Source organism: Lampris incognitus, chromosome 7, assembly GCF_029633865.1.
Source record: "Lampris incognitus isolate fLamInc1 chromosome 7, fLamInc1.hap2, whole genome shotgun sequence".
In the NCBI taxonomy this organism is placed as follows: Eukaryota; Metazoa; Chordata; class Actinopteri; order Lampriformes; family Lampridae; genus Lampris; species Lampris incognitus.
This window is the reverse complement of record NC_079217.1, coordinates 11,478,540-11,505,914: the sequence shown is the minus strand read 5'-3', so window position 1 is coordinate 11,505,914 and position 27,375 is coordinate 11,478,540. Positions and strand designations below refer to the sequence as shown.

At 45.6% G+C, this 27,375-nt stretch overlaps 1 protein-coding gene across 1 annotated transcript in view; it reads left to right on the top strand.

Annotated features, from left to right (window-relative positions):
* The window catches only part of tenm4 (teneurin transmembrane protein 4), a 196,874-nt gene extending 178,406 nt beyond the window's left edge, over positions 1-18,468 (top strand). Inside the window, exons 25-28 of the mRNA XM_056283755.1 lie at positions 184-480; positions 2,103-3,717; positions 7,050-7,192; positions 16,534-18,468. Of these exons, the coding sequence (XP_056139730.1) occupies positions 184-480; positions 2,103-3,717; positions 7,050-7,192; positions 16,534-17,292 (2,814 nt within the window). The 3' untranslated portion in view covers positions 17,293-18,468. The remainder of the gene's footprint in view (positions 1-183; positions 481-2,102; positions 3,718-7,049; positions 7,193-16,533) is intronic.
* The last annotated feature ends 8,907 nt before the right edge of the window (positions 18,469-27,375 follow it).

The window sequence follows — 27,375 nt, the reverse complement described above, 5'->3', positions numbered from 1 at the left end:
TTTAAAGAAAAGTATGAGATTAGCACACTTTGAGATAACACTTCTCACAAGGTTCTACCCCAAAAGAGCAATGGCCTCTTACTCAAGGAAAGCACACAATAGAAACTTTCACTTTCTTGATCATAGAGCTGCAATGTTAACATGAAATGTTACCAATACCATGCTTCTTTCTCTCTCCTGCAGGTTCACAACAGGAACTTACTGTCGTTGGACTTTGATCGTATCACCAGAACCGAAAAAGTTTATGATGACCACAGGAAGTTTACATTAAGAATCCACTATGACCATGCAGGGAGGCCCACTCTGTGGGCACCAAGCAGTCGTCTGAACGGGGTCAACGTCACTTATTCTTCTGGAGGGCATGTGGCAGGTATCCAAAGAGGTACCATGTCTGTGCGTATGGAGTATGACCAGAACGGCAGAATCGTCTCGCAAATATTTGCAGATGGCAAATCATGGAGCTACACTTACCTTGAGAAGGTAAGCACTGTGGCAGGTGTTGTACTTGGTTTAAGGATGGGAGGTAATTGAAGGCCTTAGGAGAATGTTTGCCAACTGAATGTTAATGAGCACAAAACCGTCCAGATCCACAGTGCACCTCTACTATGAGTAGGTGCAGCAAGGCGGTGTTCAATGACAAAGGGGGCAACAGAAGACGGCCCTCTCAGGTCATCCATTAGTGAGTGAGTGACCACAATTTGCCACGCATAACCCATGGCGGCAGTTGCATGCCCGTTATCCCTAATAAACGTCCCTCTCAGATCATCCAGGAGTGAGTGAGTGACCACAATTTGCCACGTCTCTCAGTTTATCCATGAGTGAGTTGGTGAGTGAGTGAATGACCACAATTTGCCACATCTCTCAGGTCATCCATGAGAGAGTGAGTGAGTGTGTGAGTGAGTGAGTGACCACAATTTGCCACGTCTCAGTTCATCTATGAGTGAGTGAGTGACCACAATTTGCCACGTCTCTCAGGTCATCCATGAAGGACTGAGTGAGTGACCACAATTTGCCATGCATAGCCCACAGCGGCAGTTGCGTGCGCACTGTGGGGAAAAATGTGTATGTACAACAGCCTGTAGAACAAGATTGAAGACTTGAGTTAAAGTTAACTTTTAATCCTCGAGGCTTATTTGTGCTGCATTATCAAGCTCTCGGACAGACAGCAGCAGAAATGTAATAAAAGCCTGTCTGATGCACCCCACAATGTTACCACAGTCTGGCAGAGCAGTTCAACCTAAAATAGCTCTGATGAGAGGGAGAATGGAGTGAAATGTCACTTTCTACTCACTAATTAAAGGAACGATCTTTGGGGACAATGTAAAGGGCTTTGGATCTCCAGCTTAACCGTTTAATATGAAAATGGCAGCCAGTTGGTCTGAAGTCAATTTTCAGCTGTGGTGACAAGCCCAAGATGATTTAAAGACGTAATTTATTTGCCCAAGATGTCTGCTCATGGAAGCAAGCTGCAGAGTTGTGAAAAATTTAGTTTGGCTCATGCTGTCTGGATCAAAAGCTCCCACAAACAAGAAGTAAGAAAGTCTGTTTATGAAATCAGGACATCTTTATGTCAGCGGAATATCAGCTTTGCTGTCAAGATGTAAGTTAGATTTAGTCTGCGTGCCTGATGTGTCGGTGCTCTTCACATTCCACTCAGCCTTTTGAGCCGCCGAATGCCAGTCCAGTTGCTTTCACTTTTCCAAATTAAACTACACTTACTGATTTAGTACACAGCATGTAGGTGGCAAATGTTTCACATTCAGAGCTACTTCAGCTGTGTCAATTATGCCGCATTGATTTGAGTAAACACATCACTGTGAGTTTGATTCATAAAGATATCATTTCATGATGGCTATTTCAATGGCTCGTCTTACTTTGAGGCACAACGGTTTTAGGTGTGAAAGAAAATTGATTATATATATAGATGGATAAGACAATTGGAAATGGATGAGAGCAGAACCTTTTAAGCGTAAGTAATGAAGCTGTATAGTTAAACTGAGTGTATTTTTGCTGTGCAGATGCATGTTTTGAGGAGCATAATGCTTCATGACATTCCTCAAGTAAATTCCCGAGTTGTGACAGTTTCCTCTTTTCTCCAACAGTCCATGGTACTGCTGCTCTACAGCCAAAGGCAGTACATCTTCGAGTTCGACAAAAATGACCGCCTCTCCTCTGTAACCATGCCCAATGTGGCACGGCAAACCTTTGAGACCACCCGCTCTGTGGGCTACTATAGAAACACCTACCGACCCCCTGAAGGTAACGCCTCAGTGCTGCAGGACTATAGTGAGGATGGCCAGCTGCTGCAGACAACCTACTTGGGTACAGGCCGCAGAATAATATACAAATACGGCAAGCTGGCCAAGCTGCTGGAGATTCTCTATGACACCACTCGGATCGCCTTCTCCTATGATGAGGTGGCTGGCATGCTGAAGACAGCGATCCTGCAAAGTGAGGGATTCACCTGCACCATCCGCTACCGCCAGATCGGCCCGCTCATTGACAGGCAGATCTTTCGCTTCAGTGAAGAGGGCATGGTCAATGCCAGGTTTGACTATGTCTATGACAATAGCTTCCGAGTCACCAGCATGCAGGCTGTCATCAACGAAACACCTCTACCCATTGACCTGTATCGCTACGATGATGTATCTGGGAAAACGGAACAGTTTGGTAAATTTGGAGTCATATACTATGACATTAATCAAATAATCACCACAGCGGTTATGACTCACACCAAACACTTTGATGCTTATGGCCGGGTGAAAGAGGTTCAGTATGAGATTTTTCGCTCTCTCATGTACTGGATGATGGTGCAGTATGACAACATGGGCCGTGTGGTGGCCAAGGAGCTGAAGGTTGGGCCTTATGCAAACACCACACGATACACATATGAGTATGATGCCGATGGTCAACTCCAGGTGGTTTCCATTAATGAAAAGCCCTTGTGGAGGTACAGCTATGATTTGAATGGTAACCTGCATCTCCTCAGCCCCGGGAACAGTGCCCGCCTCACGCCACTACGCTACGACATCAGAGATCGCATTACTCGACTAGGGGATGTTCAGTACAGGATGGACGAAGATGGCTTCCTCAGGCAGAGGGGAAATGACTACTTTGAGTACAACTCGGCCGGCCTGCTTGTCAAGGTCTACAACAAGGTGAGCGGGTGGAGCATCAAGTACCGCTACGATGGCCTAGGCAGAAGGATGTCCAGCAGGAGCAGCACGGGTCACCATCTGCAGTTCTTCTACGCAGACCTGTCCAGCCCCTCACGGGTCACCCACATGTACAACCACTCCAGCTCCGAGATCACATCACTTTACTATGACCTACAGGGACACCTATTCGCCATGGAGTTGAGCAGCGGGGACGAGTTTTACGTGGCCTGTGACAACATCGGCACCCCTCTGGCCGTGTTCAGTGGCTCAGGCATTATGATCAAGCAGATCCTTCACACAGCCTTCGGGGAGGTTTATCTGGACACCAACCCCAGCCTCCAGCTCATAGTGGGCTACCAGGGTGGCCTGTACGAGCCTCTCAGCAGACTAGTTCACATGGGCCGTAGAGACTATGACGTCCTCGCTGGCCGCTGGACCACGCCTGACCACGAAGTGTGGAGCCGTCTTAACAGCAACCACATTGTGCCCTTCAACTTATACATGTTCAAAAATAACAACCCACTGAGTAACAATGAGGAGATCAAGTGTTACATGACAGGTATGTTTGACAACCGAGTCCTTGCTTTATTTTTATTATTCTAAGCTGTAAATTAAGTGCACTCCAACCAACACGCACACCATCTCAAAACAACCAAGCTGATTACTTGGAACTGTTTATTGCCCATAAGAAAATGTTGCGTATTATGGTAGTAGCGGACTAGGCTGGACATAAGCGCTGTTGACAGATGTTATGGGACTCCCGGCAGAGCGATCAATAATGGCTCTCATTACTCTTTTTCTGGTGCTAAAATTTCACCGTCATTTAGGAGGAAGAGTGAGGGACCATGACAGCTTATAAGACCGCTCTCTGTGTCTCAGCCCTCGTTCATTAATTTGGCACAGCTATCACTTGCAGTGCAGCGAACGGTGCTGAAATAATTACTTCAGTCTTCGCTGAATTCAGAACATTTTTATTCAAAATAGCAAAGCACAACCCGAAGTGTGTCCTCCGCCAACACTGCATGAAAAGGCAGCACACAAGAGAGTTGTTTTAAGAGCTCAATGGGACACTGAGGTTTGTATTTCAGGCTCTGTGTGTGTGTTTGTGCGTGCGTGTCTTTGTCTGTGTTTGTGTATGTGTGTGTGTTGTGTGTTTGTCTGTCTGTGTTTGTGTTTATGCTTGTGTGTGTGTGTGTGTGTTTCTATGAGTCTTTGTGTAAAGAGGTTGAGCATTTGTATGTGTGTTTTATATGTGTGTGGTTGGGTGCATGCCTGCGCACGTGTGTGTGTGTGTGTCTGTCTGTCTGTGTGTGTGTGTGTGTGTGTGTGTCCAGTGGCTATCAGTCGAAAGCGCTCAAAGGGAACAATGGTGTGCAGAAAAACCCCCTCTGTTGTTGAGCATTTCGGTCCCTTCCCAGAAATATCACATCACTCCGTGTTGCTTTGTGGTGGGGAGGAGGTAAATGGCATTGAAAGCACCCCAGTCGAGAAGGAGAGAACAATGGATACATAGTAACCCCGGCCAGGGGCTGCTGTATCCCCCTCTCTGGCTGGAAGGAGAACAGCATTGCCGAGGATACTCAGTGGATCCTCTGGTTAAATCAATCAGCTGCAGCGAATTTCACCCACAAATAAACCGATTGTTTAATAGAGTCCCTTTTTGCATTGCAAATACTGAGCAGTGTTAATGCTGGTCATGAAATATTGTGTTTTATCTCCCCTTCTCCAATCGTTTACCTTTAGATGACATTGAAAGAAGAAGAAGAAGAAAAAAATGCTCGCTACCTGTCATTGTTAAACAAAGCAGTTCCATTTAGCCGCCAGCCAAACAGCAAGGCGTTCAGCTCCACAGGTCGCCATTAGGCGCCTGACTAGCATTTGAATGCTAAGCAGACTGTTAGCTGTAGCGGAGTGGGTCTGCCTCCATTGTGATTGATGGCTGTGGCATTTCTGCTCCTTTCACTGCAGTGCCAGGGTCCTTTTCACTGTCCTCAAAGAAATTCTTATTTAAAAACCTTTGTCAGGTGCCACAATGTGGCAATGCCAGGCTGTGACAAACTCGCCCCTTAAGTGTCACAGGAATGATTAGTCTGTCTGTAGACCTACGCTGAAGGGGGCAAGAATCAAACGGGGTGGATACGTGGATTTTGTCACCAGTCATGGCTGAAGCCTTTTTGATAAGATCCAAATTATATGGCAACTCAACGTACTGTGTTGCCCCCTCTCTCGCCATTTTCTAGTTTCAGTGATTTGTCAATGAAAAACAATACTCGAGGCGTCTGGGTAGCGTGGCGGTCTATTACATTGCCTACCAACACGGGGATCGCTGGTTCAAATACCCATGTTACCTCCGGCTTGGTCAGGCATCCCTACAGACACAATTGGCCTTGTCTGTGGGTGGGAAGCCGGATGTGGTCCTGGTCGCTGCACTAGCGCCTCCTCTGGTCGGTCAGGGCACCTGTTCGGGGGGGAGGGGGACTGGGGGGAATAGCGTGATCCTCCCACGCACTACATCCCCTTGGTGAAACTACTCACTGTCAGGAAAAAAGAAGCGGCTGGCGACTCCACATGTATCGGAGGAAGCAGCAACCGGGACGGCTCGGAAGAGTGGGGTAATTGGCCAGATACAATGGGGGGGGGGGAGAGAGACAATACTCAAGGGCTCTATCATTCTATTTTAATGATATCATATCTGTATTGGGTGAAGTCTGAAAAGCGGGAGGCTTTTTTGAGGTGACATGAACCTGGATAATAATCAGCACAGCAGTCACTCCAGATGTCACTTGTATCTCAGGGACCCTGCTGCTTATCATTAGTTCAGCACCTTTGTGAGTGGATGTGAATGTTATCTCAAGTGCCTTGTCCAGTTTCAGAAAAAAAAATCAAGTGCTCAAACCCAAGTAAAGATGATGTCAGAGAGACACGTACTTAACCAGGCTGTGTCAAGCTGTTAAAAGTGACTTGATCTTGCTGTTGTGGTTCTCATGTAACCACTAGTGATGATGTTCAGTTCAATTTATTGTCATGAAAAACAATGTGCAGGCACATGTTGAAAATGAAATAAGGGTTGCGGCTTCACCAAACAGTGCAAGACAAACATAGACAAACACAGTATAAGATATACACAGATGACGACCAAAAGCTAAAAATAAGTTAAAAAAGAGCAGGAGTACAAAAATATTTAAAAATATCCACAGACATTCAGTAGATAGCCAGGTTCAGGTGGGCAACAACTTGGGAAAGAAGCTGTTTTTGAGCCTGGTAGTACAGGCTCTGAGGCTCCTGTAGCGCCTCCCAGAGCGCACGGGGAGAACAGTCCATGGTTGGGGTGGGTGGGATCTCTGCTGATGCTGAGACCCCTTCGAAGCCAGCATTAGTGATAAATGTCTTTTATGGCTGGGAGCTGGGTACCGGTGATATGCTGGGCCGCCTTGCCGACCCGCTGCAGAGCTTTCTGGTCTACTGATGTGCAGTTGCCGTATCACACTGAGATGCAGCTGGTCAGGATGCTCTCTATGGTGCAGTGGTAGAAGTTGGGGAGAATTTTGGGGGATAGACGGGCGCTCTTCAGCCTCCTCAGGAAATCCAGGCGTCGTTGGGCCTTTTTCACAAGGGCCTGGCTGTTTGATGTCCAGGTGAGGTCCTCGCTGATGTGGACTCCAAGGAATTTAAAGCTGGAGACACGCTCCACTTCCAGCCCATTGATGTGTATGGAGGAGTGGCTGCAGCTTCTAGGCCTCCTGAAGTCCACAATCAGCTCAGCATTGAGAAGCAGATTGTTGGTAGTGCACCATGATGTCAGGTGCTGAATCTTCACATCGTTGATAGCGTATGTAGGTGGTAATCTGTTGCTTCATTGTCTGTATGTCTGATGTGATCCCTCCTCTACAGATGTGAACAGCTGGCTGGTGACCTTCGGCTTCCAACTGTACAACGTCATCCCCGGTTATCGCAAACCACGCACAGATGTTATGGAGCCGTCCTACGAGCTTGTTCGCACACAGATCAAGACGCAGGAGTGGGATAGCACTAAAGTAAGCCAGCCACTCACACCTGTCGCACACATCTCACCTCATCATCCTCTCCCGCTTTTAATTCCCTTCCGCTCATACATCGTTAGTGAATAGACATGCTCATTGTAGCCAGACTCCCAAAGGTGCCACCAGCTATCAGGCTAAATCATGGCCCAGTGAGCCAGGTCTCTGCTCCTGGTCCTCATCTTGGGGAATGGGGTCAGGCTAAACAGCTCTTGTAATTGTCCTGCCATTAGGGAAATTCACTCTCCATTCCCTTCACCACTGGCCATTGATTTCATCTCAGTCTTACACCCTTAGCCAGAGTCTGAGAGGTTGCAGACATGCTCTGATTCCCGCGTTTATCAGCCCTTTTAAGTCGTCTCCAGCTCCTGTGAATTATTGAAGAGGCTGCTGTTGTTGTCTTGGGTTTGGTTACAGCAAAGAGAATGCTAACCATCAAGAGGCCATTGGCAAACTGGGCCAGAGTCATGTCGAGTGACACCTGGACCTTCACCTTTACACAAATGGCTTTCACAGCTATTAAAGGACACAGCCTTACTTATTTGTAAGCCTGAAAGCCTCAGAGTTGTCTAAAACAACCTGTTCCTGAACCGCCCAATCTCTTAAATAGCATAAAAACTTACAGCGATGGGTGTGAAAAAAATATTTGTGATGATTGTGCATAACTGTTTGATATTCCGTTTTGATGTATGCAACTAAAAGCATTTAAACTGCTAATCTGGTTACTGTAAATCCCAAGATTGTACAGGTTTTTTTTTCATCTTTGAGTCCCAGTGAAAATATACTTTTCTCCATTTGATATCTTCTTTTCTTTCTGCTGCTCCCGTTAGGGGTTGCCTCAGCTGATCATCTGTTTCCATCTCTTCCTGTCCTCTGTGCCTTCACCACCTGCATGTCCTCCCTCACCACATCCATAAACCTCCTCTTTGGCCTTCCTCTTTTCCTTTTGCCTGGCAGCTCCATCTTCAGCATCCTTCTCCCAATATACCCAGCATCTGTTCTCCACACATGTCCAAACCATCTCAATCTTGCCTCTCTTGCTTTGTCTCCAAACTATCCAGCCTGCATTCCTAATCCTGTCCTGTCTGCCTCCTGTCTTTTTGTCAGTGCCACCATGTCCAAACCATATAACATAGCTGGTCTCAAAACCATCTTGTAAACCTTCCCTTTAACTCTTGCTGGTACCCTTCTGTCACAAATCACTCCTGACACTCTTCTCCACCCACTCCACTCTGCCTGCACTCTCTTCTTCACCTCTCTTCTGCACTCCCCGTTACTTTGGACAGTTGACCTCAAGTATTTAAACTCATCCACCTTTGCCACTGCTACTCCTTGCATCCTCACCATTATGCTGTCTTCCCTCTCATTCACGCATATGTATTCTGTCTTGCTCCTACTGACTTTCATTCCTCTTCTCTCCAGTGCATACCTCCACCTCTCCAGGCTCCCCTCAACCTGCTCCCTACTCTCACTACAGATCACAATGTCATCCATGAACATCATAGTCCACAGAGACTCCTGCCTGATCTCGTCCGTCAACCTGTCCATCACCATTGCAAACAAGAAAGGGCTCAGAGCCAATCCTTGATGTAATCCCACCTCCACCTTGAACCCATCCGTCACTCCTACCACACAGCTCAGCACTGTCACACTGTCCTCATCCATATCCTGCAACACTCTTACATACTTCTCTGCCACTCCCGGCTTCCTCATTAAATACCACACCTCCTCTCTCAGCCCCCTGTCATATGCTTTCTTAAATCTACAAAGACACAATGTAACTCCTGGCCTTCTCTATACTTCTCAATCAACGTTCTCAAAGCAGAAATCGCATCTGTGGGGCTCTTTCGTGGCATAAAACCATACTGCGGCTCACTAATCAGCACCTCTCCTCTTAGCCTACCTTCCACTACTCTTTCTTCCCCGTATCTTAATGCTGTGGCTGATCAACTTTATACCTCTGTATACACTACAGCTCTGCACGTCACCCTTATTCTTGAAAAACCAGTATCAATATGCTTCTTCTCCACTCCTCCGGCATTCTCTCACTTTCCAAGATTGTGCTAAACAATCTAGTTAAAAACCCCACTGCCATCTCTCCTAAACACCTCCATGCCTCCACAGGTATGTCATCTGGACCAACCAACTTTACACTCTTCATTCTCTTCATAGCTGTGCTGCCCTCACTTCATCCTTGCTAATCCACCGCACTTCCTGATTCACTAGCCGCACATCATCCAACCTTTTCTCTAATTTTCTTCATTCATCAGCCCCTCAAAGTACTCCTTCCACCTTCTCAGCACACTCTCCTCGCTTGTCAGCACATTTCCATCTCCATCCTTCATCACCCTAAACTGCTGCACATCCTTCCCAGCTCGGTCCCTCTGTCTTGCCAGTCGGTAAAAGTCCTTTTCTCCAGTGGCGTCCGGGTAGCGTAGTGGTCTATTCCGTTGCCTATCAACATGGGGATCTCCAGTTCTAATCTCTGTGTTACCTCCGGCTTGGTTAGGCGCCCCTACAGACACAATTGGCCGTGTCTGCGGGTGGGAAGCCGGATGTGGGTATGTGTCCTGGTCACTGCACTAGTGCCTCCTCTGGTCAGTCAGGGCACCTGTTCGGAGGGAGGGGGAACTGGGGGGAATAGCGTGATCCTCCCACACACTATGTTCCCCTGGCGAAACTCCTCACTGTCAGGTGAAAAGAAGCGGCTGGCGACGCCACATGTATTGGAGGAAGCACATGGTAGTCTGCAGCCCTCCCCGGATCGGCAGAGGGGGTGCAACAGTGACCAGGAAGGCTTGGAAGAGTGGGGTAATTGGCCGCATACAATTGAGGAGAAAAACGGGGAAAAATCCCCCCTCCCAAAAAAAGTCCTTTTCTCCTTCCTTAGTGTCCAACCTCTCATACAACTCACCATATGCCTTTTCCTTTGCCTTCGCCACCTCTCTTTGCCTTTCACCGCATCTCCTTGTACTGCTGTCTACTTTCTTCAGCTCTCTGACTATCCCACTTCTTCTTCGCCAACCTCTTTCTCTGTATTCTTTCCTGTACTTCCTCATTCCACTACCAAGTCTCCTTGTCTTCCTTCCTTTGTCCCGATGACACACCAAGTACCTTCCTAGCTGTCTCCCTCACTATTTCTGCAGTAGTCGCCCAGCCATCCAGCAACTCTTCACTCCCACCCAGTGCCTGTCTTAACTCCTCCCTGAACTCCACATAACAGTCTTCCTTCTTCAACTTCCACCATTTGATCCATGGCTCTGTCTTCACTCTCTTCCTCTTCATGATCTGCACAGTCATCAAACAGACCACCATCCGATGCTGCCTAGCTATGTTCTCCCCTGTCACCATCTTGCAGTCTCCAATCTCTTTCAGATTTCACCTCCTGCATAAGATATACAGTGGCTTGCAAAAGTATTCATACTCCTTGAACTTTTCCACATTTTGTCACGTTACGACCACAAACTTAAATATTTTTTATTGGAATTGTATGTGAAAGACCAACACAAAGTGGCACACAACTGTCAAGTACAAAGAAAATTATACATGATTTAAAAAAAAATTTTACAAATAAAAAACTGAAAAGTGCGGTGTGCAAAAGTATTCAGCCCCCCTTTCTCTGAGTGCAACCAATTGCCTTCAGAAGTTGCCTGATGATTGCTGAATGATCGAATGTTGACCTAATGACTAAATAGAGTCAACCTGTGTGTAATCTAATCTCAGTACAAATACAGCTGTTCTGTGACGGCCTCAGAGGTTTGTTAAGAGAATATTGGGGAGCAAACAGCATCATGAAGTCCAAGGAACACACCAGACAGGTCAGGGATAAAGTTGTGGAGAAGTTTAAAGCAGGGTTAGGCTATAAAAAGATTTCCCAAGCTTTGAACATCTCACGGAGCACTGTTCAATCCATCATCCGGAAATGGAAAGAGTATGGCACAACTGCAAACCTACCAAGACACGGCCGTCCACCTAAACTTACAGGCCGAACAAGGAGAGCACTGATCAGAGATGCAGCCAAGAGGCCCATGGTGATTCTGGACGAACTGCAGAGATCCACAGCTCAGGTGGGGGAATCTGTCCACAGGACAACTATTGGTCCTGCACTGCACAAATCTGGCCTTTATGGAAGAGCGGCAAGAAGAAAGCCATTGTTAAAAGAAAACCATAAGAAGTCCCGTTTGCAGTTTGCCAGAAGCCATGTGGGGGACACAGCAAACATGTGGAAGAAGGTGCTCTGGTCAGATGAGACCAAAATTGAACTTTTTGGCCTACATGCAAAACGCTATGTGTGGCGGAAAACTAACACTGCACATCACCCTGAACACACCATCCCCACTGTCAAACATGGTGGTGGCAGCATCGTGCTCTGGGGGTGCTTCTCTTCAGCAGGGGCAGGGAAGATGGTCAGAGTTGATGGGAAGATGGATGGAGCCAAATACAGGGCAATCTTGGAAGAAAACCTGTTGGAGTCTACAAAAGACTTGAGACTGGGGCGGAGGTTCACCTTCCAGCAGGACAACGACCCTAAACATAAAGCCAGGGCTACAATGGAATGGTTTAAAACAAAACATATTCATGTGTTAGAATGGCCCAGTCAAAGTCCAGACCTAAATCCAATTGAGAATCTGTGGCAAGATCTGAAAACTGCCGTTCACAAACGCTCTCCATCTAATCTGACTGAGCTTGAGCTGTTTTGCAAAGAAGAATGGGCAAAAATTTCAGTAGCTAGATGTGCAAACCTGGTAGAGACATACCCCAAAAGACTTGCAGCTGTAACTGCAGCAAAAGGCGGTTCCACAAAGTATTGACTCAGGGGGGCTGAATACTTTTGCACACCGCGCTTTTCAGTTTTTTATTTGTAAATTTTTTTAAAATCATGTATAATTTTCTTTGTACTTCAAGATTGTGTGCCACTTGGTGTTGGTCTTTCACATAAAATTCCAATAAAATATATTTATGTTTGTGGTCGAAACATGACAAAATGTGGAAAAGTTCAAGGGGTATGAATACTTTTGCAAGCCACTGTAATCCACCTGTGTGCACTTTCCTCCACTCTGAATATGTATTCACCGAAGCCATTTCCATCCTTTTCACGAACTCCACCACCATCTGTCCTTCTGCATGCCTCTCCTTGACACCATACCTACCCATCACCTCCTCATCACCTCGGTTCCCTTCACCAACATGACCATTGAAGTCCACTCCAATCACCACACTCTCCTCTTTGGGTACACTCTCCACCACTTCATCCAACTCACTCCAGAATTCTTCTTTCTCTTCCATCTCACACATGTGCAGGAAATATGCACTGACAACATTCATCATCACACCTTCAATTTCCAGCTTCATACTCATCACTCTGTCTGACACACTTCACCTCCAACACACTCTTGACATACTCTTCCTACAGAATTACCCCTACCCCATTTCCCTCCCATCCACATCATGGTAGAAGAGTTTGAACCCACCTCCGATGCTCCTGGCCTTACTCCCCTTCCAACTGGTCTCTTGCACACACAGTATATCTATCTTCCTTTTCTCCATCATATCAGCCAGCTCTCTCCCTTTACCAGTCATAATGCCAACATTCAAAGTTCCAACTCTCACCTCCACACTCCTACCCCCCCCCCACCTCTGGACATGCCTTCCCCCCTCTCTTTCTTCTTCGCCCAACAGTAACATAGTTCCACCAGCATCCTGCTGGCCAACAGTACTGGTGGCGGTCATTGGTAACCCAGGCCTTGACCGATCCAGTATGGAAATCTGATTTATGATCCACATATTTGATTTGGCAAAGGTTCTATGCCGGATGCCCTTCCTGACGCAACCCTCCCCATTTATCTGGGCTTGGAACCGGCACTAAGAATGCACTGGCTTGTGCATCCCCAGTGCCTGGGTTTTTTTCTTGAACTGATGTATATTTTTGAAAACCTAATACAACCTAATATTTTATACCACTGCCACAAAAGTCATATCCATATTATGGGTTTTTAAAGGTATTCTTTGAGTTTGTGGGCCACGACTATAAAAACAGCATGCCATTTAATATGAAAACATGTAGGTATTCATTTACTGTTACATGCTTTAAGCGGTCTGAAGAAGGCGTCAAGACGTTCACTGCTGTTACTTTAGGCACCATGGCACACCTTGGTTAATTACACAGGAAATGAAACTCATTGAAATATGAAGATGTTAATCTACCATTCATTATGAACTACAGTCCTACTTCAGGATGGACCATCTCTTGCATGCTGCCCTCGCCTCCTCTTCTGTAGGGAATCTGTGAACTCACCCCAGGTGCATTCTAGAAAGGAGACAGAACAGAGGAAGAATCAACCTGAATTCAAAGTCATTGCAGCTATTTCCATTTCAAATATCTGAGAGCTGACATGATCGAATAGGAGACGAGATTAGATGAAATCAGTTCAATACCGTGGCCCTTTAACTAACTTATTATTTGTTGCATCAGACCTTAGCAGTTAGTCAACGATTTCAAAAGCCAGGAAGCCATTCATCATCCAGCACCATTTCAGCCTTTTGTTGAAATGACTTGCTGAGTGTGACTGGCAGGTAAACTGCTGCTGTTACGGCGTTTCACTTGATGGCCAAGTATGGGCTTGTGAGGCACCAGCTTTTAACCCTCATGTATGTTCTGTACAGATGTACTTGTGAGGGTGTCCTTGTGGTTTTCCTCCACACCACAGTCCCGTCTGAATTGTGCTTATGTCTCTATGATTTTACTGTTGTGCATGTTTTATTCTTCTTTCCTCCCCTTCCCCCTTAATAGTCTAATTACCTCTTGCCAGACTAAACATTTTGTTTTTCAGTGACTTGCATGGTTAAATTAACATTAAATATTAAGATTAAATATATATGATCGACCAACCACAGGAGGGTTTTATAGGTTTTTACCAACAAATTTAATGGTATAATTTGTAATAAAGCAATAAGCGGTAGTGAAATTGTTTGTTTGTTGTCCTTGGAAGTTCTGTGTAAAACTAGGGCTATTTGAGTAATGATGGCATCGAAAGTTTATTTCCTATCTACAAAACTAGCCTTTCGAGTGTGTATTTAAGAATACCCATGATGGAGCATAACTGCTCTAAAAATCCTGTATTAAGGCTTTAAATAGTAATGCTAGCCTAGATTGTACAGTTTCGCCTTAGTTTGTTAGGGAGCTATTTCTTCTGCACACCTCTAGAGTATTTACTGCAGTTGACGTGCAAGGAAAAGATAGTCTTGACTCTGTGCACAAGACTTATATGTAGGTTCTTGGTTTTTAAGGTATTTCAGGAATTAGTTTTGCAGTCTCAAAGCTGATGTTGAGGACCTCTTACTGTCATGTTATCCCTCACTTTAGCAGCCCAGTTAAACATAAGGTTCTTTGAGGCATAAATATAGCCTTTACACGAAACGTGGTACATTCTGCACAGCACTAGCCACCACGTTTTTGTTTTTTTCAACACTCCATCCCCTCTCATTTAGGCCCCAATTTTACCATGCTGCTGAAGCTGCATACAGATTGAAAAAATGCCGTGAGGGGCCAGACAGATGAGGATTGCTGTGCACAAGGCTTGATCTCCTGATTTGGAGCTTTGCTGCCGGCCAATTGATCCCCATCCTATGTGAATGATATCTTTGTAGCAGACTCCCAGGAGAGTTTTTAGTAAAGGGGAAGGTACAACCCCCTTCCTTACCGTTGTGGGACAGCTGACCGGGGTCACAATATCCTCGTGATAAACAAACACACGGTGGCATGGTGCGAAGCATCTCCCTAGCCAACCCTCTAAGTCCCAGAAGTGCAGCTCAGCGCCCCCCCCCCCTTGCCCTCTTGCTGACGGTAGGGTTGGGAGGTCCAAGGTGATGTCACACAGAGGACAGCCTGGATCAGGTAGATAGGATGGCCACTGCTGTCTGTTCTCTTCAAGATCCCTACCCGTACCCCCCAGCCCCCTAGCTGTCTATAAGGGGGAAGGGTGGGGGTGCATGGAGGGACAGAATTAGAAACTGTCTGTGTTGTGATTGGTTGACAAAGAGTCCTCCAGATGCTCTTGAGCCCTTATCTTAGGCAATAGTGGGAAGGCCGAAGTGCGCAGGAGCCTTCGTTGTTGTATTCAGATCCATCATTGTGGTTAGCCCATCCCCATTTCATATCACTGTCCCTCTTTTAACCACTCCTTTTTTTTTTCTCTCTCCAGAGGAGTATTTCTTGTCATGTAATATTAGGGCACAGGATTAATTCTGGCTCAAGGGAAAGTGGTATCTATGTAAAGCTTTGTTGCCTTAAGAAATCAGATGGATGCATTACAAACCAAGAGATTCGTTTTTTGTGTTAGGCACAGCACGGATGTCATAGGACAGCAATGTCAAACGTTATTATGATACCACGTTTGCCGTTGTTGATCAGAGAGATGAGCATTCGCCGACAAGCCTCCACTTTGACGGTGGGATGCATCATAACATCAAAGAATCACACGTTTTTCATTCAGCATACTTGATAATAAATGCAGGGAAAATAAAGGAATTATAGAGTTTTAACAGAAAAGCAAGAACCTGGGGTCGGTGTTGATTCTCCAAGATGGCAAAAATTAATTTCAAATTTCTTCATATTGTGTTGAATTATTGTTTAATCACTATCGTGCTATAATGACGCCACTGTGGATTTTTAGCCCAGATTATTTTTGTATGGAAAAACAATCCTGTTAGAAATAATTCATAATTTTATTTTATTTTTTTCTTCTCTAAACTAGTTACTCAGCACTAGCTGGTTGTAGGTCTGGATACATTACTGAAAGTTTGTGTGTGTTAGCACACATCAGACAGACATCATGGGATTTCATTCAATTATTATAACATTAACAATTTAGAAACCAGTTCAAAAAAAAACAAACGACAAGGCCTTATTCAATCAAAAAAAAGAAGAAGAAAAAATACATGAAAAAGAATAGCTTATGCTGCGCAGAGAGCAGCGAATTTGGATTGTTTGAAGTGTTAATGAAGCGGTATGATTTTTCCGGCTTGGAAAAAAAGGGGACATGTGCAACTCTGGGGGGAGGGGGGGACAGGCGATGTCCTGCTGAGTTCTTCACACAGACTATGTCATCAGAACATGAAAGTCACACCTGATCGGATAGAAAACAGAGGTGCGAACCGATATGAAAATCTTGGCAGAAACTGGACCTCGCAATATCATATTTGAAAAGTAATTCAGCAGTGTTTCAGCAGTGCAGGATTATTTCCTGTCTTGCTCAGTCTGCAAACAGGACATGTATTTCATTATGCCTGTACTTGATGTGGACAATGTGTGACTAACCAGCGGTGTCCTTGTTTTGCAGTCGGTGCTGGGCGTGCAGTGCGAGGTTCAGAGGCAGCTGAAGGCTTTCGTGAGGCTGGAGCGATTTGGACAAATCTACCGAGCCAAAAGCGCCGGCTGTCCTCAAACTGAGGGCAAGAAGCTCTTCGCCTCTGGTGGCTCCATCTTCGGGAAAGGGGTGAAGTTTGCGATCCGAGACGGACACATCAGCACTGACATTATAAGCTTGGCCAATGAGGATGGGCGGCGAATGGCTGCCGTCCTCAACGATGCTTTCTACTTGGAAGAGCTTCACTTCACCATTGCCGGGATCGACACCCATTACTTCATCAAGTTGGGCCCAGTGGATGGAGACCTGGCCCTCATTGGCATGACAGTGGGCCGGCGAACACTGGAGACAGGCGTCAATGTGACGGTATCTCAGGTCAACACTGTCCTCAACGGCAGGACTAGGCGCATCACTGACATCCAGTTGCAGTATGGCATACTCTGTCTGAATACGCGCTACGGCAGCAGCGTGGATGAGGAAAAGGTCCGTGTGCTGGAGCTGGCCCGGCAGAGAGCTGTGGCCCAGGCTTGGTCCAGGGAGCGCCAGAGACTGAGGGACGGAGAGGAGGGCTCGCGTACCTGGACAGAAGGAGAGAAGCAACAGCTCCTGGGCTCTGGGAAGGTGCAGGGTTATGATGGCTACTATGTGGTCTCGGTGGACCAGTACCCTGAGCTGGCAGACAGTGTGAACAACATTCACTTCATGAGACAGAGCGAAATGGGCAGAAGGTGACATGAACACAGGGCTCTGTAGTGACTGACTTACATATAGGACATGGGACTACTTGCCAAAGACAGATGCATACTGGACCACTTTTTGTCTTCTATTGTTGTTTTTGTTTTGTTTTGTTTTTTTGGACTGTGCTCTACTGGGTTTTTAATATACTTATAAAAAAAAAAAAGGAAAAACATGGTTGCAATCAATTGCACTGTATCAATAGAAGAGTGCCCTTCTCCTTCTGGTGATTCTTTAACAGTCTTTGCCCTCCAAGTGCGGCTGCTAGAGGATGAACATTTGCGACGTCGTGACTTATTTTTGTGACTCCACGTCCTCGTCCCTGTCGGTGATTCTGTTCAAAGGGATCCAAGAGGAGTGTCGGTAATGCAACGTGTTCATTGGCCTGTGCCGCCGCCAGACTTGCAAATTGTTATTCACAAGCTTGCTCCATTCTGCCTTTTCTGCGCCTCAGCCAAGGAGATTCCTTCTCTTTTAATCGCTTCTTTTTTATACTTGAAAACCTCATAGCCCCGGTCGTCCATAAATAATGAGCGAATCGTCTGTTGGCAGTAGACCCCGTCATCAAAAAACCCTGCTGAACTCGTCAAAGCACCTTGACTTAACGTGTTGTCTTGCATTTTTTTGAGAGGAGGGCGTGAAAATGTATTTGTGGTCTTACCTCGGAAGGCTCCGGCGCACCCCGATCGTGCATGTCGACGGCCCCTTTTTACGAACTACAAATTGCTTCATCAAGTTGAAAATTGTACGGTAAAAAACCAACAAAGGGATATGAGGTCACATCATATTTTGTGTCTACCTGTTATTTTTGACTGGCATTTGTTCTCAAAAGGAAAAAAAAGAAAAGAAACGGCAACACAAATCGCTTTCTCTTCTTTATTTGACAGTGGTCAAACAACACGATCATAAGAATAGTGAAGAGCCAACCCTGTAAGAAAATACTGTGGAATTAATGTCTGTATTAAACAACAAAAAGGTATTTTATGGGAATGGTTTTGAATTACTTTTAGTTTTGTTTTATAAATAGCTATATGAAATAACAGTATAACAAATGTGAATCTAAAAAAAAAAAGAAGTGAATTATTGTCCCTTTTATTGTTAATTGTTGTACTTGAACAATACTCAAGGGTGTTTCAACACATGGAATAAACTCTAAAAGGTGGTTTTATTAAACCAATTATTGTGTTTTTTCATCAGAACCGTTGCATTCGACTGATCCACAGCAGTTGAAATCTCATATGAAATGCATAGTTTACTTATACCAACATGCTTTTCTCAGTATTCCTTAACACAATTCACAATCAGAGAGATTGTTTGGGGGTAAAAATTGACCTTCTAACACGTGGGCTGCTGAGATGTACGTATGTGCTCTGCATTGCGTTGTGGTTGAGTTTTGTTGGGGGGCTTTTTTCTTCTTTTTTTTAAATTGAATTCCCTTTTGCCCAAAGGGCTGCCTGGGAGTCGGCATCTTAAGTGCTCTCTTTCTGCGGGATAATGTTCCGCTCGGTCCCAAGCCTGGCCGAAATGCATTAGACCTACACCAGTGTGTAAGATCCGCCTCGCGGTCTGAAAAAGGTCGTGGACGTGCGTCGACCTGCGAAACAACCCTTGCGGATTTAATTACTTTAGGTGCATGCAGATGTTGCAGATCCTGTATGTTCACGTCCGGCTCCTCGAAAACCCTGAAGGACAATTTTCTCCAAAAAAAAAAAACAAAACTCATTACGACTCGAGTCGTACCTCTTTCGGCAACGGTGTCACCGATTTGACTCCTGTTAACATTTTAAACTATGCCAAGCCACTGTACTCCATTGGCTTTTTTTCCCCATCCAACATGTGATTTTGTGTGTGTGTGTGGGGGGGGGGGGCATGACTGAGTCTCAATCTGTACAAAGGTTTAACATACAGTACACAGTTATTTTTCTGTTCTTAGTTTGATACAGTGACATGTTTCCCAAAAAAAAACAAAAAAAAAAACAAACAATATATGGATGTTCAGCATATTATGAATGAAGGATCTTTGCATTGTGGAATATTGCACTGAGAAGTGTTGCGTCATACTGTACTTTTTTTTTCTAAGGCTCTGGACTCATTTTGAGTTTTGGTTCGTTCTCAACACTGTGTTTCTAAGCGCTTTCCTTTGACCGTGTAAATATGAAGACGAAATGAGCTGTAAATAAAATGCAAATGTAGATACCTCTTAGCGCTACATCGGTGACCCTGTGTAGTCTTTAGGTTGAGAAGAAAAAAAAAACAATAAAGGGACTATTTTGTGTTTATATTTTTATGTGTTTTGTTGAATGTAAATCTCGGTGTCAATCCACCCACGTTAAATTTGCCACAGTGTTCGACTAAATCCAAGACGGAGACATGCATAATCCATTCATTGATTCCCCTGTCTTGCTTAAATTTCTTCAGTACTGCTCATGAATGTGTACAAAATGCAATTAATATATTTCATTTCAGATTCACACCACCCCACCTCTTTTATATGATTTCATCTCCACCCTTTAGTAAATTTATTAGGATTTAAATTAGGTTAACTAAGGATGGATTACTACGACATCATAATGTACCATGAGACATTAGTTATAGGATACAATACCACCTGTACAGCTGCCCCCCCACCCCACCCCACCCCTCCCCTCCCGTGCTGAATTTACTCCAACCGCCTACAGACTGAACATCTGCTGGCTCACCAGCTCATAAAATGCAAACTATTTATGAATACTTTTGACGGTATGCATTTGTGATTGTGAAAAGGTAAATAAGCCTCGGGGGACCACTGTTCAAGGGAGTAATTGAGCTGTCAAAGTTGAGGACAAAACCTGTGTCAGAAAAGGCACCGGGAGACTGTTTTTAAATGTAATACCTTTGTTAAAACAAGCAAAGCTCGGGGTCTAATCCTGTTAGCATGCAGGGTTGCTCAGAAGCCACCTGTCAGTATGCGGCGGTGACATGGGAGCTGGTAAATTTACACTCACGGCAGGCAGAGCCGAGCACGGCATGCCAGAGGAAAATCTGATGGCCGGTTGTACTTAGACGGCACTGTATGAAGTGTTTTTTTTTTCCTGTGCCGCATTGATTTGCACTGGACAAAACCAGTTTTCAGCACGCAATTAAGCCTGCATCATTGGAAGCGATCACACCCCACTACTCGCTTCAGGTTAAATTATCCTACTGGAGCTTTTGCTGAGTGAATTTGAAATCTGTGGCTCCCATCCTCTGCGGGTTGCCTCTTTGAGGTAACATAGAGCTCAAGCCAAAGCCTCAGGTGGAGGAAGTTTATGTGCCACGGGCAAAAAAACAAACCAAAAAAATCTGCCAACAAATAGAGTGTGCAGTAAAAATTATGCTGCAGGGAGGAAAAATGTCCTCTGGTCTAAGCAGGCTTCAGGTCAAACAAATAGCTTACAATTCTCCAATCCTCTCGGGACGGAAATGTGTTAGGTTTTCGAAGAATATACAGTACGATGATTTAAGATGTTACTATTTCTGTGTTATATCTAGGATGATTATGATTTATTGATTGAAATAATACAAAATGGCACGGTGACTTAGTTGTTAGCACACACAACTCACTCGCAGCAAGCGAGTCCTGGGTTCAATTCCAGACAATCTCTGTGCTGTTTATAAGTTCTCCCCTGATTTGTGTGGGTTTCCTCCCACGATCCAGAGACATGCATGTTCAGTGAATTGGAGTCTAAATTGCCCATAATGTGAATGGTGAGTGAATGACTGTGTGTTGGTCCTGCAATGGACTGGCAACCTGTCCAAGGTGTCTCTATGTCCAATGTATGCTGGGATAAACTTCATGGATGGATGAAATAACCCCCCCCCCTTTTCTCTCCAATTGTGTCCAGCCAATTACCCCACTGTTCCGAGCCATCCTGGTCGCTGCTGCACCCCCTCTGCCAATCCGGGGAGGGCTGCAGACTACCACATGCCTCCTCCGATACATGTGGAGTCGCCAGCCACTTCTTTTCACCTGACAGGAGTTTCGCCAGGGGGAAGTAGCGCATGGGAGGATCACACTATTCCCCCCTGAACAGGCACCCCAACCAACCAGAGGAGGCACTAGTGCAGCGACCAGGACACATACCCACATCCGGGTTCCCACCCGCAGGCACAGCCAATGGACCATATGCACACTGGTGCTGACATAGTTCCGGTAAAATCTCTGCCAGCTTGTTCGATTCCACTATCTATACTGTTCATATGATTTTTGTCAAATGCTGACACCGTCGCAGAAAAAGAAGATAAAGTTTCAACGTACCGATAACACGACAGCTGAACATTGCTGTGTGCCTTTGTGCCAAGCCTCCAGTAGGTACAACAAAGTACTTAGTTTTTATATGTTTCCGTCCGATGCGGAAACTAGGCGAAAATGGATTATCACTATCCGGAGGTACAACTTCACCATTAGCCACCATACCCATGTTTGTAGCCAGCATTTTAAAAAAAGAGGATGTTAGTGAGCCAGGGTCCAAGACAGGTCAGCTAGTGTCAAAGAAGGGAGCAGTTCCAGCATTGTTTGAGTGGAACACTTTCTCCATCCCACTTCCCACCTGCCGCCCAATGACTGCTGGGATAGGCTCCAGCATCCCCACGACCCTGAGAGCAGGATAAGCGGTTCGCATAATGGATGGATGGATGGACTTTCAATACCAGGGGTTTGGGAGCGAAGAGAGTCACCAGCGGCAGAGGATGACACACCAGAAGAGGGAGCTGAAAAAATCCCCGGGGACCACGACTACACTACGGCCCCTGGATCCTGCGGTTGTCGATTTAGCTCTTTAATGATGATGAAATTAGTTGTATACTATCTTGAGGATAAAATGTGAACCTTGTAAATTACAATTATTTGTATATACACTACATGAAATCTGTTTTATATTGTTCAAGTTATGGAATATTGCTTTTCTGAAATGCATACATTTTGCTCAATTTAACTGGTACTCAGATTTTTTTGGTCACCCACCTGTCAGTTCTGCTCATTTACCTTTCTATAACAATTACTGTAGTTAATGGATAGTTCTCCTGTTGAATTTTTGTTTGAAACTGAGATTGACAATGACGTTAGGAAAATTGTAACAGTGATTGACACTTAAAAACATAACGTTAGCAGTAATTTATCACTACGCTAGCACTGGCTAGTACAAAAACATGCTAGGTGCTAACATTACACGTCCGGATCTTACCTTCGTAATTGTGGATGTAGCTTGAAACGTAAAGTTTAAAGCCCTTCTCCTGTCTGGTAACTGACGTATGGCATACTTCTTGGATAATGCGACCGTGAGTTTGGGTAGCTCTTGAAAAGAACGAGTGAAAAACACCACTGCTTCGCTGTTGTTGTCGGCATCACTTCCGGCGTTGCCCGGAAATAATCGAGCAGGCCGAGTCGGAATGCGGAAGAGAGTGTGTATAGAGTCCATCGTGTACGTCTGTAGGGACGCCCGACCAAACCGAGGTAACGCGGGGATTCGAACCGGCGATCCCCGTGTTGGTAGGCAACGGAATAGATCGCTACGCTACGCGGACGCCTAAAATAACACATTTTTGATGACGTTTTGTTGACGATGTTTGAGCTTAGACTACAAACTCATATCCAGCTGGACCATCTGTGGGGCTCACCTTCCGTTATTGGTAACCTATTTCCTCACCTTCCGTTATTGGTAACCTATTTCATCACTTCCGTTATTGGTAACCTATTTCATCACTTCCGTTATTGGTAACCTATTTCATCACTTCCGTTATTAGTAACCTATTTCCTCACCTTCCGTTATTGGTAACCTATTTCCTCACCTTCCGTTATTGGTAACCTATTTCATCACTTCCGTTATTGGTAACCTATTTCAAGATTGTTTCACAAAAAAAAAAAGCCATATAGATGCCGAGCTGAAGAAAACTGTCAGCTGTAGACAGGCCATTTTTAACAGGCAAGTCTGCAAATTTCGTACATTACTCTTCCTTCGACCACAGAAAAGGGGAACGTAGTATGGAGGCGTTTGAGTGCTGGTCAAAGCAAGACCAGTCCAAGAGGTGGGATTTGACAAATCTGTCCTTTACGGGAGTAAGCGTCAGACACATCTTTTGAGACGTCTCTTCATACACTCACTTAATACCTATCCTTCAATTCAAATTTTAACACACTCTCCTCCGGGGATTTGTGTTGGGGGGGGGGGAGAAAAATCTTGCTTTTAGCTTAATTGCAGTGATATGATAGCCGCTGAGATGGAGAGTAGTTGGGGATTTAGGGGATTTACTTTCTCTTGAGAGGAAAGTGCTGCACAAACTGCCTCCTGTAGTCTGAACTGATGCTGATGAGGGGTGACGTCAGCATCAGCGCTTTCACAATCCATTGGTTTCTTTACACTGGTGATGTAAACGCTTTAGGATGCTGAATATGGAGCTGCCAGGGAAGAGGAAAAGAGGAGGGCCAAAGAGGAGGTTTATGGATGTGATGAGGGAGGACCTGCAGGTGGCTGGTGTGACAAGAGGAAGATGCAGAGGACAGGAAGAGATGGAAACGGATGATCCGCTTAGGCAACCCCTAATGGGAGCAGCCTAACGTAGTAGTAGTAGTAGTAGTAGTAGTAGTAGTATAGTAGTAGATCATGTAAACGCTTTCTGACAACACGTTATTTAGTCCCGTGTTCACGCTTGAAATCCTACAATTTGTCAGCAAGGTAAAATAAATTCTGCCATACGGAGTGAGGTGCTTATACTCATTTCCAGTTTGGTTTTACTTGCTCCAGCAGTTTTCTGGAGACAGACTTTGCTGTGTTGAAACCATATGGATGTTCATTCTTCTGGTGTCGGGGAAGTGACACTTGATTGAAGAAAATTCTTGAACCAAGCTGATTTTAATTGCAAACAGCTGAAAATACCGAGAATTTGTTTTATTATTATTATTTCACTTGACTTACTACTACATTTTACCACCCAATACTGAAAACAAGTTGCTTGTTAAGGTGGATATTTTCATCATGACAATGTACCATAAACTCCGGTGAAGGGTCCCTGCTCTTGGAATCGAAGGTTTTGTTTCTAATGTGGCCCCCCCCCCCACCATCCTTTCCCTGACTTAGTCGAGTAGCTAGTGTGAGAAATAACTGCTAAAATACAACACCTGCCGCCTCGCTTTGCTTCTGTCAGTCAGCCTGAGCCGCTATTAATACCCCGACTCACCTGCATGTATTTCTATGGAGATCAGCAATGTTGTTGACGAGGAAAAAGAAAAGGGGGGGAAAAAAACAACACACTGGCAAACTGTTCTGCAGTGGCAAATGAGTCCTAAGCATCTTAAATTCGTCACGCTTGTTCGAGTCCTTGAAAAGCCATGAAATAACGAGTAGGTGTAAGGGCCCACATCTGCCCCGTAGCCGGCGAGCCCCGCATGCCCTAATGGAGAGAAGAGCCTCGCATCCTGACTGAAATCACTCAGCTTTACAGTTCCCATCCCACCAGTAATGTAAGTGGGGGACAGGTAATAAAGGATAACGAAGCACGGAGTGGCAAACCGGCAGGCCGCACCGGAAAGAGGCTGAAGTAATCTCCCAAGTTTAGCTCTAATTTGAAGCCCAATCAGATGAGGAGAGAGCAGCTCGATGTCGTGCACTAGTTTTGGATGTCAAATCGGAGACCAACGCTCCGAAGCCGTTAAATCATACCCTGCATGGGAGAGATGCGAAATACACACGACCGCCACACCCTCGGCAGCAAAGCAGTGCAGTTTCAAGGATGTCGTTCACGTGTCAAGGATTCACGTGTCAAGGTTTATTTTAAAAAAAACATATTTATTTGAGGAAAATGTGGGTGGAGGAACTGGCTGCAGCTGGGGCTCCTGCCTGTAATGTGTCCAAGACCCTGCTGGAGGTCAAACTAGGAAGACTGAGCCCCTGCCATGAACATATCTACAAGCTTTTTTTGGTCATTCGTGTGCACGTGTGTGTGTGCGTGTGTGGGTGTGTGTGTGAGAGAGAGACACACACATGCATGTGGGTACACAGTCTGCACTTGCACGAAATGATGTGGAGATTTTATTTATTTATTTATTCATTCATTCATTTATTATCTTCTTGTTTTTTTTGTTTTTTTCCCCTCTTTTGTACTTGGCCAATTACCCCCCTCTTCCGAGCCGTCCCGGTCTCTGCCCCACCCCCCTCTGCCGATCCGGGGAGGGCTGCAGACTACCACATGCCTCCTCCCATACATGTGGAGTCACCAGCCGCTTCTTTTCACCTGACAGTGAGGAGTTTCGCCAGGGGGACGTAGCGCGTGGGAGGATCACGCTATTCCCCCCTGTCCCCCCCCCCAAACAGGCTCCCCGACCAACCAGAGGAGGCGCTAGTGTAGCGACCAGGACACATTCCCACCTGCTGACGCGGTCAATTGTGTCTGCAGGGACGCCCGACCAAGCTGGAGGTAACATGGGGATTCAAACCGATGATCCCTGTGTTGGTAGGCAACGGAATAGGCCGCTACGCCACGGGACGCCAAGAGTTTCTTTTTTTTTTGCATCATTGCTTTGTAGTGCTGGGATAGCTGACAATAAGTCAATACATTGAATTATCATGTAGAGTTTCTCTGTTGTAGAAACTTTGTTTTCCCCCAAAAGTGTATATATGAGACATAATTAGTGTGAGCCTGCAGACTTTGTACATTTGTGTGTGTGTGTGTGTGTGTGTGTGTGTGTGTGTGTGTGTGTGTGTGTGTGTGTGTGTTTGTGTGCTTGTGCAGATGACAAAACAAAATTGGTGGATCGGGGTGTGACAGGGGCTCAGCCTTCCGAGTTTGACTCCAGCAGGGTGTTGGACACACTAGAGGCGGGAGCCGCAGCTGCAGCCACGTTCCCCCCTCACATTTTCCTTGACAGGTGTGAACAGAGGACCCAGAGAAATGTCACCGCCGTGTTTATTTAAGTCACTTGGACACAGCCCGCGTTCAGGAGTGAGACTACCTTTGCACATTATGCAAATCATATTGACAGCATATCCAATGCTTTTATCGCGCTAATTATCCCGAAGGTCAAATCTGTCCGTGGTAAAGGATCAGACCCCGCTGTTTCGGGGGGGGGGGGTCTCAACTCTTGTTTTACGACACTCAGTTTGTGTGGATGAGCAGTTTATACTTAATGTCTTGCGACAGCTTATTGAGGGGGCTGCAGTTTTTGTCCATTGAAAAAAAAGAGGTGTTATCGATTGCCGTCGAAGAAATTAGCAATTATGGATAAAAACTGTCTGACCTTTCACTGCTACTCGTGCTTCTTCTGCTCCTTTCATAATTGCATGACAGTGTCCTCAGTGAGGCGCGCAAGTTTCTGGAGGTGGCTTGAGTTTAAAAATTTTGAAGTTTCCTTTATTAATCCCCCTGAGGAAATTCACTTCTGCAAATTAACCCATCCTAGCTGTGATGTGTGTAGCCAGGAGCAGTGGGCTGGCGCCTTCATGCAGCGCCCGGGGACCAACTCCAGTTCATCTTTCCTTTTGCCTTGGTCAGGGGCACAGACAGGGGTAATAACCCTAACATGCATGTTTCTTGTGATGGGGGGAGGAAACCGGAGCACCCGGAGAAAACCCACCGCAGACACGGGGAGAACATGCAAACTCCACACAGACCGTGACCTGAGATGACCCCCCCCAGCAAGGTTGGGCAACCCCGGGGTTCGAACCCTGGACTTTCTTGCTAACCACTGGGCCCAGTTAGTTCTCTGTGGATATTGAAGCTCACCAGCAAATGGCAGTGGCTAGTCAGAGCCTACTGTTAGCATTAGCATGGCAGCTGTGACGCATAGCAGAGCTTTGGAAAGCTGCATGCCGCGCCTAAATATCACGCCTGTTGAATTAATGTTCAGTCTCATTCCAATGCAAGTGTCCCACACTTGTTTTTCATCAACAACTGGGCATTAAAAATACATGGGGAATGGCCTCTTTCTAAGGGGTAACTCTGTGGTTATTAGACGCTACTGTAAAGCTGCCACCAGTGGCAGACTTGGCCATTACCCAGTGCGAAAGGTAAAACTTGGCCTCCGCGGAGAAATGCTATCGTCAGAGTTTAAACAAAACACATGCATATTTA